The 12,158-nt window shown below is 55.8% G+C and overlaps 1 protein-coding gene across 1 annotated transcript; it reads left to right on the top strand.

The window, feature by feature from the left end:
- The first annotated feature begins 827 nt into the window (after nt 1-827).
- On the top strand, nt 828-8,092 carry LOC144950023 (uncharacterized). Its single transcript, XM_078879996.1, has 6 exons — nt 828-1,425; nt 4,092-4,205; nt 5,129-5,254; nt 6,099-6,251; nt 6,382-6,501; nt 6,836-8,092. Exons 1-6 carry the CDS (start codon nt 828-830, stop codon nt 7,174-7,176), a joined length of 1,452 nt encoding a protein of 483 aa, XP_078736122.1. The 3' UTR covers nt 7,177-8,092.
- The last annotated feature ends 4,066 nt before the right edge of the window (nt 8,093-12,158 follow it).

Below are 12,158 nucleotides of genomic sequence, written 5' to 3'. Positions count from 1 at the left end.
GACATGTGTGACGAGGGGGGGGGGGTTTGAGAAATGTGACATCACATCAAAATGCGCAACTTTAAATAAATATAAACAACACGTTCTACTTAATTAAATAGACTTTTTAATAAATGTTTTCTCCTACAACATCAGAGTGCAGCGGCACATTAAATACGCACTACAATGACAATAGTTTAAAGCGATTTGGGGGGGGGGCAGAGCTTTGTGACGTCATATTTGAGGGGAGGGGTCTGACTTTTTGTGACGCCGTGTGACGAGGGGGGGGGTCAAAAAATCGCGTGACGTCATTTATGGACAGCCCCTAACCCCGTTGCTCTATCCGCCACGTGGTGGTGCCTTGAAATCCGCGCGTCACAGGCGCAGCCACGCCCCCACCCCACGTGGTTGTTCGCCCCGTGCGTCATCAACGCGCTTCTGCACCCAACATGGCCGCACTCTGCGTGACGTCACTGGGGGGGGGGAGTCTGGTACCGGAAGCGAGTCGGAGACCAGGTGACAGACAGACAGCCGCAGGAGCGTAGCCGCAGAAACTCCTTCACACGCACAGCCGAGACTCATCAACACACAGAGACTCCCACCACGCGAGCCGAGACTCCACAAGACCAGGGACCCTCCTGCAGCCAAACTCCCGGCCGGACCCCCCCCCCCCACCCCGATACTTCTACCCCAGCCAGTGAGACCCCACTACGCGGGAACCCAGCCAGCGAGTGACACCCCACTACTCCAAGACCCCAGTTCCCGGGGTCCCCAGACAGTGAGACCCCCATTGCCCCAGGAACCCAGCCAGACCGCCCCCCCACCCCACGCCAACAGCGCGCAGGAGGATGGCAGCAGCGGCCGTGGCCCCTCGCGTGGACCCGCGCGCGGACTTCCCCGCGTGGCTCTCGGCGCAGGGCATGAAGCTGCCCTTCGCCCAGGCCATGGAGCGGGAGCTGGGGATCGGCGACTACGAGGATCTGCTGGCGTGCGCCGAGGACGCGCAGGTCACCCTGGAGCTGCTGGCCACGGCGCGCCAGCGCCTGCCCTTCGCCCTCTACGCCGCCCTGCGCCGCGTCGTCAAGGCGGCGGCGGCGGCGGCCTCCTCCGCCTCCGCCGTGGGCCCCGCGGGGGGGTCCCCACGGGGCCCCGAGTGGCCGCTGCACGAGGCCGCCCAGCCCGGCCTGGCCGCGCTGCTCGAGGCCATCGTGGCCACGCTGCAGACGCTGGGACACGAGCTGCTGCAGTCGGCGCTCAGGTTCAGCGGCCTCCAACACGCGCTGGAAGACGGGGCAGCGGCAGCAGGAGCAGCAGCAGCAGGAGCAGCAGCAGCAGGAGCAGCAGCAGCAGGAGCAGCAGCAGCAGGAGGAGCAGCAGCAGGAGGAGGAGGAGGGAGCGAGGCGGCGGCCAGCCCCGAGGCCAGGAGGGGAGAGGACGGTGGCACCGGTGCGCGTGGAGGCCCCGGGGTGGGGTGGGTTAGCGGTGTGATGTCGTGATGATGATGATGATGGTGGTGATGGTGGTGGTGGTGAAATTGGTGGTACTGTAGTTAGTTGACACAGTGGGGGGGGGGGGGTACAGATGGTGGGTGCATCTACCGGCCATCTGAGCCAACCCATCCCTTGTGTGCGATGGGTTTTTTTCCCACGGGTTCCTCCGGTTTAAAAACCACACGAGGGCAAACTCGGTTATGGAACTGGACAAACAACCCAATACAAGACCCTCCCGTCGTGATATAGTGTGTGTGTGGTAGCGTGTGTGGTTGTGGTAGTGTGTGAGGTAGTGTGTGTGGTTGTGTGTGTGGTAGTGGTAGTGTGTGGTTGTGTGTGTGGTAGTGGTAGTGTGTGTGTGGTTGTGGTAGTGTGTGTGGTGGTAGTGTGTGTGGTAGTGTGTGTGGTAGTGTGTGTGTGTGGTTGTGGTAGTGTGTGTGTGGTTGTGGTAGTGTGTGTGTGGTTGTGGTAGTGTGTGTGGTTGTGTGTGTGGTAGTGTGTGTGTGGTTGTGGTAGTGTGTGTGTGTGGTTGTGGTAGTGTGTGTGTGTGGTTGTGGTAGTGTGTGTGTGGTTGTGGTAGTGTGTGTGTGGTTGTGGTAGTGTGTGTGTGGTTGTGGTAGTGTGTGTGGTTGTGGTAGTGTGTGTGGTTGTAGTGTGTGTGGTTGTGGTAGTGTGTGTGGTAGTGTGTGTGGTTGTGGTAGTGTGTGTGGTTGTGGTAGTGTGTGTGGTAGTGTGTGGTTGTGGTAGTGTGTATGGTTGTGGTAGTGTGTGTGTGGTAGTGTGTGTGGTTGTGGTAGTGTGTGTGGTTGTGGTAGTGTGTGTGTGTGTGTGGTTGTGGTAGTGTGTGTGTGTGTGGTAGTGTGTGTGGTTGTGGTAGTGTGTGTGTGTGGTTGTGGTAGTGTGTGTGGTTGTGGTAGTGTGTGTGTGTGGTTGTGGTAGTGTGTGTGTGTGGTTGTGGTAGTGTGTGTGTGTGGTTGTGGTAGTGTGTGTGTGTGTGTTTGTGGTAGTGTGTGTGTTTGTGGTAGTGTGTGTGTGTGGTTGTGGTAGTGGGTGTGGTTGTGGTAGTGGGTGTGGTTGTGGTAGTGGTTGTGGCAGTGTGTGTCGGTTATGGAACTGGACAAACAACCCAATACAAGACCCTCCCGTCGTGATATAGTGTGTGTGTGGTAGTGTGTGTGGTTGTGGTAGTGTGTGAGGTAGTGTGTGTGGTTGTGTGTGTGGTAGTGGTAGTGTGTGTGGTTGTGTGTGTGGTAGTGGTAGTGTGTGTGTGGTTGTGGTAGTGTGTGTGGTGGTAGTGTGTGTGGTAGTGTGTGTGGTAGTGTGTGTGTGTGGTAGTGGTAGTGTGTGTGGTTGTGTGTGTGGTAGTGGTAGTGTGTGTGTGGTTGTGGTAGTGTGTGTGGTGGTAGTGTGTGTGGTAGTGTGTGTGTGTGGTTGTGGTAGTGTGTGTGTGGTTGTGGTAGTGTGTGTGTGGTTGTGGTAGTGTATGTGGTTGTGTGTGTGGTAGTGGTAGTGTGTGTGTGGTTGTGGTAGTGTGTGTGTGTGGTTGTGGTAGTGTGTGTGTGTGGTTGTGGTAGTGTGTGTGTGGTTGTGGTAGTGTGTGTGTGGTAGTGTGTGTGTGGTTGTGGTAGTGTGTGTGGTTGTGGTAGTGTGTGTGGTTGTAGTGTGTGTGGTTGTGGTAGTGTGTGTGGTAGTGTGTGTGGTTGTGGTAGTGTGTATGGTTGTGGTAGTGTGTGTGTGGTAGTGTGTGTGGTTGTGGTAGTGTGTGTGTGTGGTTGTGGTAGTGTGTGTGTGTGGTTGTGGTAGTGTGTGTGTGTGGTTGTGGTAGTGTGTGTGTGTGTGGTTGTGGTAGTGTGTGTGTGTGTGGTTGTGGTAGTGTGTGTGTGTGTGTGTTTGTGGTAGTGTGTGTGTTTGTGGTAGTGTGTGTGTGTGGTTGTGGTAGTGGGTGTGGTTGTGGTAGTGGGTGTGGTTGTGGTAGTGGTTGTGGCAGTGTGTGTGGTTGTGGTAGTGTGTGTGGTTGTGGTAGTGTGTGTGGTTGTGGTTGGCACAGTAGGGGGTACAGCTGGTGCAACTGCCAGTCATCTCAGTCAGCCAACCCATTGCATCTGGGTCTGTCCCGAGACCTCAGCGAGTCTTCAACACTTCACGTGGCCTTCAAAGTACACCTAGCCTGGCACAAGCGCCGTGGTAACGTCACCGTCACTTAGTGGCGAATGTCGGGTAATGGTTATTGGTAGTTGGTGGTGGTTGGGGGGTGCATTGATTTGTTGTTGTGGCGGTGGAGGGGATTATCTATGTGATGTGCTGTTGTATTGGTTGTTGTGGTAGTAGTTGGCATTGTAAGGGGTACAGGTGGTGCATCGGGCAGTCATCGCAGTCAACCCATGGCACCTGGGTCTGTCCCGAGACCTGTCGGCGAGCCTTCGACACTTCACGTGGCCTTCAAAGTGCACCTAGCCTGGCACAAGCGCCGTGGTAACGTCACCGCCACTTAGTGGCGAATGGCGGTTGTTGGTGGTGGTAACGATAGTTGTGGTGGTGATGATAATAGTTGGTGGTGGTGATCTTGCTGGGGGTTGGTGGCGATGATTGATAATGGTGATGTCCCTGTGTGCCGTGGGACAGTTTTGCTGTGGCCATCGGATGATGCTGCGTTTGTGGAGGACGAGGAGGAGGAGGAGGAGGGGGAGAAGCGAGGGTTGCGCGTGTGTAAGACTGAAGTGGTGGACAGCATGCAGGGTGAGTGGCACACAGCATGTGTGGACTAACACATCTACAACGCACCCATACAACGTACACAGAACACACGACACACATTTAGAAAACACCCCGCAAATGAACTCAATTGCAGTGTGCAGTATAGAGCAATCAACGCCTGCCTGCTACAACAACTTGGCAGGACCCTCCTGAAAAGTAGTCATGAGGCTCAGTGAAGCATTACTGGGGAAACAAAATTAATGATACGAACACCCTCGCACACTGCATATACAACACGTGTATGCAATATTTACACATTGCACAGAGGACTCATTTGAGGTGTGGAGTCGACCTAAAGGAGGCCCAGGAATGGGTTAGATGATTGTTACTTAGCGCAGTGCGCCAACTACTGCATTACGAACTACCACCGTTCCACACGTGCATTCCTACGCTCACACTCCTACGCTTGCTCTCCTACGCTCGCACTCCGACACACTCTCCTACACGCACATTTCTCTTACACTCACATTCTATCCGACACTGAGAGCATCCTACACTCACACTCTTGCACTCTCGTACACTCACACTCCTACACTCAGTCTCCTACACTCACACTCTTGCACTCTCGTACACTCACACTCCTACACTCAGTCTCCTACACTCAATCTCCTGTACTCAAACTCTTGCACTCTCGTACACTCGCATTCCTACACTCACACTCTCCTCCACTCACACTCTCGTACACTCAATCTCCTGCACTCACACTCCTACACTCACGCTCTCGTACACAACACTCCTACACTCACTCTCTCCTACACAACACTCCTACACTCACACTCTCCTACACTCAAACTCTCCTACTAAGTAACAAGCTGCCCGACTGTGGGTCTGTAATGCAAATGCACTCGTACAATTTTTATTTTTTCGTCTTCACCTTATAAATGTCCCTGTGTGCCGTGGGACAGTTTTGCTGTGGCCATCGGATGATGCTGCGTTTGTGGAGGACGAGGAGGAGGATGAGGTGGAGGAGGAGGAGGGGGAGAAGCGAGGGTTGCGCGTGTGTAAGACTGAAGTGGTGGACAGCATGCAGGGTGAGTGGCACACAGCATGTGTGGACTAACACATCTACAACGCACCTATACAACGTACACAGAACACACGACACACATTTAGAAAACACCCCGCAAATGAACTCAATTGCAGTGTGCAGTATAGAGCAATCAACGCCTGCCTGCTACAACAACTTGGCAGGACCCTCCTGAAAAGTAGTCATGAGGCTCAGTGAAGCATTACTGGGGAAACAAAATTAATGATACGAACACCCTCGCACACTGCATATACAACACGTGTATGCAATATTTACACATTGCACAGAGGACTCATTTGAGGTGTGGAGTCGACCTAAAGGAGGCCCAGGAATGGGTTAGATGATTGTTACTTAGCGCAGTGCGCCAACTACTGCATTACGAACTACCACCGTTCCACACGTGCATTCCTACGCTCACACTCCTACGCTTGCTCTCCTACGCTCGCACTCCGACACACTCTCCTACACGCACATTTCTCTTACACTCACATTCTATCCGACACTGAGAGCATCCTACACTCACACTCTTGCACTCTCGTACACTCACACTCCTACACTCAGTCTCCTACACTCACACTCTTGCACTCTCGTACACTCACACTCCTACACTCAGTCTCCTACACTCAATCTCCTGTACTCACACTCTTGCACTCTCGTACACTCGCATTCCTACACTCACACTCTCCTCCACTCACACTCTCGTACACTCAATCTCCTGCACTCACACTCCTACACTCACGCTCTCGTACACAACACTCCTACACTCACTCTCTCCTACACAACACTCCTCCACTCACACTCTCCTACACTCAAACTCTCCTACACTACTGCTGTGACGGTGGCCGCAGACGCGGAGTGCAGCGAGCTGGAGGACATCACGGCCGATGAGGTCCACGCGGAGGGCCTGGGCTGCTCCGCGGGGCGTGATGGGAACAGCATCTACATTGCGGGGGGCACGTGGGCGCGCACCAAGCCGGAGCCCCCCAACCACGCCTACGCAGGTGCGCCCGCCCCCCACCCCTCCCTACCCATGCCACTGAGCTTCCCACGCGGTTAGATGCGGTTCTTGACACATCCCGTGTCTCCGCGTCTCTGTGACGCTGGGTCCTTGTGTCCCCCCCCCCGTGCCAGACGCGGTGAGTGACGAGGAACTGGGGATGCACCCGGCGGCGTCCCCGTGGCAAGAGCCACCGCCCCCATACCTGAAGATGAGTCCAGATGGTGGCGTCACCCTAAACTACCAGTACCCAGGTACAGCTCCGCCCTCAACTACCAGCTCCATGACTGCACTGTACATCATCCGCCTGCACTACCAGCACCACACTGCTCTACCAGCTCCACCACCGTGCACTACCAGTACACAGATACCCAACTATACTGCACTACCAGCTCCACCCTGCAATGTAATACCCACCACCGTGCACTACCAGTACCCAGACACTCCACCACTCTGCACTACCATACCTACCACGCTGCACTACCAGTGTGTGTATGCGTGTGGACGGTGGCGCCGCTCCCACCAACGGTCCCCTCTGTGTGCCATGGCGGCGGTGCTGATGGTGCCGTGGCGGCGTTGTCTGCGCAGTCGAGCCGTACGAGGTGGATGGCCGTGCTCCCCTGCCCCACTACTATCAGCCCTACCAGCAGCACCATCAGCAGGCCCCGCAAGGGCTGTTCGGCCACCCGCCGCACCAGCTGTTGCCCATCCCTGCGCAGCGCGTGCGCGACTGCGAGGTGTGCGGCAAGAACCGTCGCGTGCCGGGCGGGCGCAAGCGCACGCGGTACTGGTGCCCGGGCTGCAACGTCGGCGTGCACGAGGGCTGCTTCTCCAAGCTCGTGCACTTCCACAGAGAGAACCGGCGCGGGCGCCGGCCGCAGCACAACTACGAGTTCCCGCGATCGCCAATGGCCGCTGCCGTGCAGTGAGTGCCGCGTAATTCCCGGCGACCCGCTCGCAGACAGCACCCCGCGGGACAGCGCCAGATGACACGCCGGTGATGCTGGCGCTGGTTGCCTGCGGATGCCGGTGGTGACGGCGTCGCCGGCGAGCGACGTTGCTGGATGGCTTGGTGCTGTAGGTGGCGGTTTCGGCAGACTGTTGCTGCTGGCGCTGGCTGGGGTGGCGACTGGCGTTACCGACAGCGCCAATGCTGCCGGTGTTGCTGGAGCTGGTGCTGCCGGCGTTAACAGGGGCGCTGTTTGCACTCGCGGGGTCGATCTCTGCCGTCCGCATTCTGCAGCGCCGATCGCCGCAAGACAATCATCGGGTTTTGTACAAAAGACGGGGACTTGCAATGCGCCGAGACCGGAGCCTCCTGCGGTCACCCAGCTCAAGCTGCCACACGAGTCTCCTGGGCGAGAGGGAGGGGGTGGGAGCCCAGAGGGGGAACGGGTGCCCTGGTAGGCCTCGGCAAGGTAAAGTAATTTACCCTTTTTACCGGGTAAAAGGGTAAAGGTGTCGACCATGCCAAGGGGTAAGGTAAAGGGAAGGGTAAAGGTAGCGCGAAGTATTACCCGGTAAATACCGTTTTCAATTGGAATCATCGAGAGTAATACCCCAGTAATTACCCTGTAATTGGCTAATTTGTATGGGGTAAGGGTAAAAGGTAGGGTAAAGGTCGGCTCGTTGCTTTTGACCTTTTACCTTACCTTGCTAAAGGGTAAAAGGTAAGGGTAGAGTGATTGTATTGTGGTAAAGGTAAAAGGTAGGGTAAAGGTCGGCTCGTTGCTTTTGACCTTTTACCTTACCTTGCTAAAGGGTAAAAGGTAAGGGTAGAGTGATTGTATTGTGGTAAGGGTAAAAGGTAGGGTAAAGGTCGGCTCGTTGTTTTTACCTTGCCGAGGCCTAGCCCTGGTGATTGGGGGGGGGGGTACCCTACCATTGATGGTGAGCCAACCGTGGTGGTGGTGGTTGGTTCTGGCGCTTGTAAGGGTTCGGGCTGTTAGTGCCTGAGCTGTCTGCTGGGTCAGACCCTACCCCCCACCCCCCCTAGGCTGCGTAAGAGTGAAGTTTACTATCAGGTCAGGTGTGGGAGATGGGTCTGGCCTTATTTGGGGATGGTGTAAGAATTATTATAATTGGATTGACAAGGCACACTTGAATATGATTTCAGAGCGCCATGCATGTAAAGGATGAAGGAATGAGTAACTGGGGAGAGAAAGGCTAAAGAGAGCGATAGAAAAACTAAAGAAGACCATTTTAAACAGGTGGGTCTTCAGCCGGAGTCTTAAAAGTTTCAACTCCGAAGTCTTCACGTCCAATGACAGGGAATTCCAGAGTCTGGGTGCCATGCAAACAAAATCCCGGTCACTCCCGGGTTCAAAGCCTGCAGCGTGCTGACGCTGAGTAGGGCACAATTGTTAGATCCCCGAGATCTCAGTGGAGATTGTACGGTGTGAAAGAAGTTCAACAGACGTACGTACATACGGGGGAGCTTGCCGGTGAATCGTCTGGACGTCGAGTTGAGCCAACTCGCTTAAAGCGTTGAACACAAGCAGAATAATTTTAAGCCCAACGTGGGTTGGAACTGGGAGCCAGCTCAAAGCCACGAGCAGGGGCGAGATATGGTCCCGAAACGGAGTGCGGGTCAGCACCCTGGTGGTGGCTGTGTTTTGGACGGACTGCCAGTCGACTGAGGACAATAGTCAAGACGTGAGAAAAAGGGCGCACGTACTCGTCTCTCGGCATCTGCAGGAGAAAGAACGTGGCACAGCTGGGCAAAATATTTCTTTAACGCCAGAACGAAGTCCTCGCAGCCTCGTTGAGGACGTGTGACTGGAAGGAAAAGTAACGTTGCAAGAGAACACCAAGGTTTCATATTTCCTATTTATGTTGAGAAGATATTCAAACATCGATCACCAGATTGAAAGAGCCAACCTGGGGCAGTTGTTGGGGGGGGGGGGGGGGGGGACGCTAGGAAGACTCTAGTCCTTGTCGCCGTTGAGTTGGGAGAAAATTCTGCCGCATCCAGGATTTCACGAGCAAGAGCGACGATGAAAGCGCAGCGGCCGAGGGTGTGGAATCCATTCCCAGTTGAACATTGATCCGAGCGCTGTGCCTATAGCAATGGTAACGTAGCCCTTGATGTTGGACAAAATCTGCCAACTGGGGATCATGTACACGCTGAATCAAATCAAACCCAGTGCAGGTCCGAGACATCGTGTACGACCGGGCTATCGGGAGAGCTAAAACCGCGCGCGGTGACGTTATTCATAATACAGGTGTTTTGGGTCAGATCGCGTAAATATATAAATGTGTCGTTAAACCCGCCACCAATGAGTAAGGTTTGCCACGTAAACAGAACGTGCCAATTCGTTACTAGTACAGCACACCGGTGTGTTGAAGAGCAAAGCCACAACATTCACAATCTCTAACACACCGGCGTGCTGTACTAGTAACGAATTGGCACGTTTTGTTTACATGACAAACCTTACTAATTAGCTGTGTCGGGTCGTGGCGGGTTTAACGACACATATTTACGCGATCTAACCCACAAAACGTATTATGGATATTGGTCGCGAAAGCCTACGTGTTAAGGTGACGTTATTGCACACCGTTTGAAAATTAGGATCAGATCCACTGCAAGGCGATTTGCCAAAACGCACATCGCGAGTTCCAGCTGCTTGAGCAGCAGCAGCGGCGGCGATGAAAACCGGTAGCGGGAAACAGCCGCTGCAGCAGGCGGCGCCCGCGGGAAACAGACGTGAGGCCCCACCACAAGAACTGGTCGGGTTGGGTCCGGTTGGGTCAAGGTCGCGCTGGGTACGGTCAGGATCGCAGGGCTCTGGTCAGGACAAAGAATGTTTGGGTCAGGGTTATGTTGGCAGTGGATCAGGGAAGGGGAAAATGTCAAAACTGGGTGGTTTTTAACTTTTGCCGACAAAACTGGATCCCAAATGTCAAAACTGGGTGCACCCTGGGTGGCCAAAAACTTGAGTTTTGGACACTCAGGGTGCACCCAGTTTTGACATTTGTCAAATACACTTGATAATTGTATACTAGCACAGTGTGCCAGCACCCCATTCATCCAAACACTTGGTATTTGTATACTGGCACACTGTGCCAGCACCCCATTCATCTAAACACGTGGTATTAGTATGCTGGCACAGTGTGCCAGCACCATATAACTACACACACTTGATATTTGTACGCTGGCACAGTGTGCCAGCACCCCAACGACCAACATTTCAAGCTACGGCTCGGACTCGGAAGTGAGCTCGGGGCGGGCTTGCGACCAGGCGGGCGCACTGCCACCTTGCTCACATTCGAATGGCAACCCTCCACCCCAAGAAGACTTTTACCACGCGCCGCGAGGCCATCCACGGCATCCAAGACTTGGCTTTGCAACAAGGCAAGCGCGCGGTCCTTGACCTCAAGCGAAGCGGCGGACGGCACGTTGCCATCGTCTGCTCTAGTTCAACACCTTGTTCCTTCAAGGTGAAGCTGACGAAGCTCACGGGGGAACGACGCGGCTTCCGCGTCTCGGCGCTGTGCACGGATCACCACGGCTGCACGGGCACTACCAAGATCACGCAGCGCCAAGTGGAGGCGAACACGACAGCCCGTTCGGCCTTTCGCGCCAACCCCCGTACCTCCGCACCGACTGTCATTGCCCAGGTCGCCGACGTTGCTCGCGTCATTGTCCCGACCCGGATGATGTACCGCGCCAAGGACACGTGCATCGCGGCGAACGAGAGTGCGGCCCATGCAGGCTTCGAGTTCATCAACTCGCTGGTGGAGACGTTCGGCAAGCTCAACGCGACGACCTGCAGTGTGCGAGAAGATGCGGGCATCTTCTGGGGTGCGTTCATCTGCAACCCGATCGCACGCTCGTTGCAGCCAAGTCTTCAACGCGTCGTCGGCATCGACGGGTCGCACATGAAGGCGCGCGCCTACAATGGAACCATGCTCGTCCTCGTTGGGCGCGATGGCAACAACCGCAACGTCCTTCTCGCCGTGGCGCTGGTGCCGTCCGAGACGGCAGCGGCCTACGACTGGTTTCTCAACTGCTGCACGACCAACGACATCGAGCTCGACGGCACGCCGGTCTTCTGCGATCGTGGCACGGGCATCCTAGCCTCCGACTGGAAGGACCTCATGCTCATCCACTGCACGCGGCATTTGATCTGCAACGGCGTGGACAACATCGGCTCCGCGTTCACGCCCGACCTCCAAGGCATCATCTACGATGCCCAAGGGTGCGCCTCCGAGGCCGCGTTCCGCAGCTCCTTGGGCTGCTTGGGCGTAGCTCTGCCTGCGGCGGCCACGTACTACAACAAGATCGACCCCCACACGTGGGCGCTCTACCCGCACCTGCACACGAGGCCATTGTACGGCTGGCGCACGACGAACTTTGTGGAGTCCACGAACAGCGAGGCCCTGCCGGCTCGCGAGATGGACCCCTTCCACTTCCTCATGCACCACATGGAAGACATGATGACGACGGCCTTTGCCCACCGCAGCGACGCCGAGAAGTGGGCCGCTCAAGGGCGTGTCATTACGCCGTACGCTCAAGGACTCATCGACGCTCAGCAGGCGTTGGCCCCGAGGTACAAGGTCTACGAGAGTACCTCGATGCGTGCATACGTCAAGGATCCAGACGCCTACGCCTCTGCCAAGCGCCGAGTCGATCTCAGCTCTCGGTCGTGCACGTGCGGGTACATGAAGCAGATGGGCTTGCCGTGTCGGCACTACATTCGTGCCCTCATGGCGTTTGGGCGGATGCCCGAGCTCTACGACGCATGTGCGGTGTGTTACCAAGTCTCTGCCATCAACACGACATGGACCTCGGTTGCCGGTATCGAGCTGCCCATTGCCGAGGAGCTGTAACGCGACAACACCATGATGCCACCTCCTCGCCAGAAGAAGGCTGGCCGCCCGAAGAAGCGTCGGATTCGCAACCGTGGCG

The sequence above is a fragment of the Lampetra fluviatilis genome, chromosome 3 (genome assembly GCF_964198595.1).
Source record: "Lampetra fluviatilis chromosome 3, kcLamFluv1.1, whole genome shotgun sequence".
NCBI classification, from domain to species: Eukaryota; Metazoa; Chordata; class Hyperoartia; order Petromyzontiformes; family Petromyzontidae; genus Lampetra; species Lampetra fluviatilis.
The sequence above is the reverse complement of the archived record's forward strand: the minus strand, read 5'-3'. Positions and strand labels throughout refer to the sequence as shown.

Excerpts from the sequence above, each read along its gene's own strand:
- LOC144950023 (XM_078879996.1), top strand. The coding sequence starts at position 828 with ATGGCAGCAGCGGCCGTGGCCCCTCGCGTGGACCCGCGCGCGGACTTC. Across the intron at positions 1,426-4,091 it reads GGGAGAGGACGGTGGCACCG|TTTTGCTGTGGCCATCGGAT; the intron begins GTGCGCGTGGAG and ends GCCGTGGGACAG. Across the intron at positions 5,255-6,098 it reads AGTGGTGGACAGCATGCAGG|ACGCGGAGTGCAGCGAGCTG; the intron begins GTGAGTGGCACA and ends CGGTGGCCGCAG.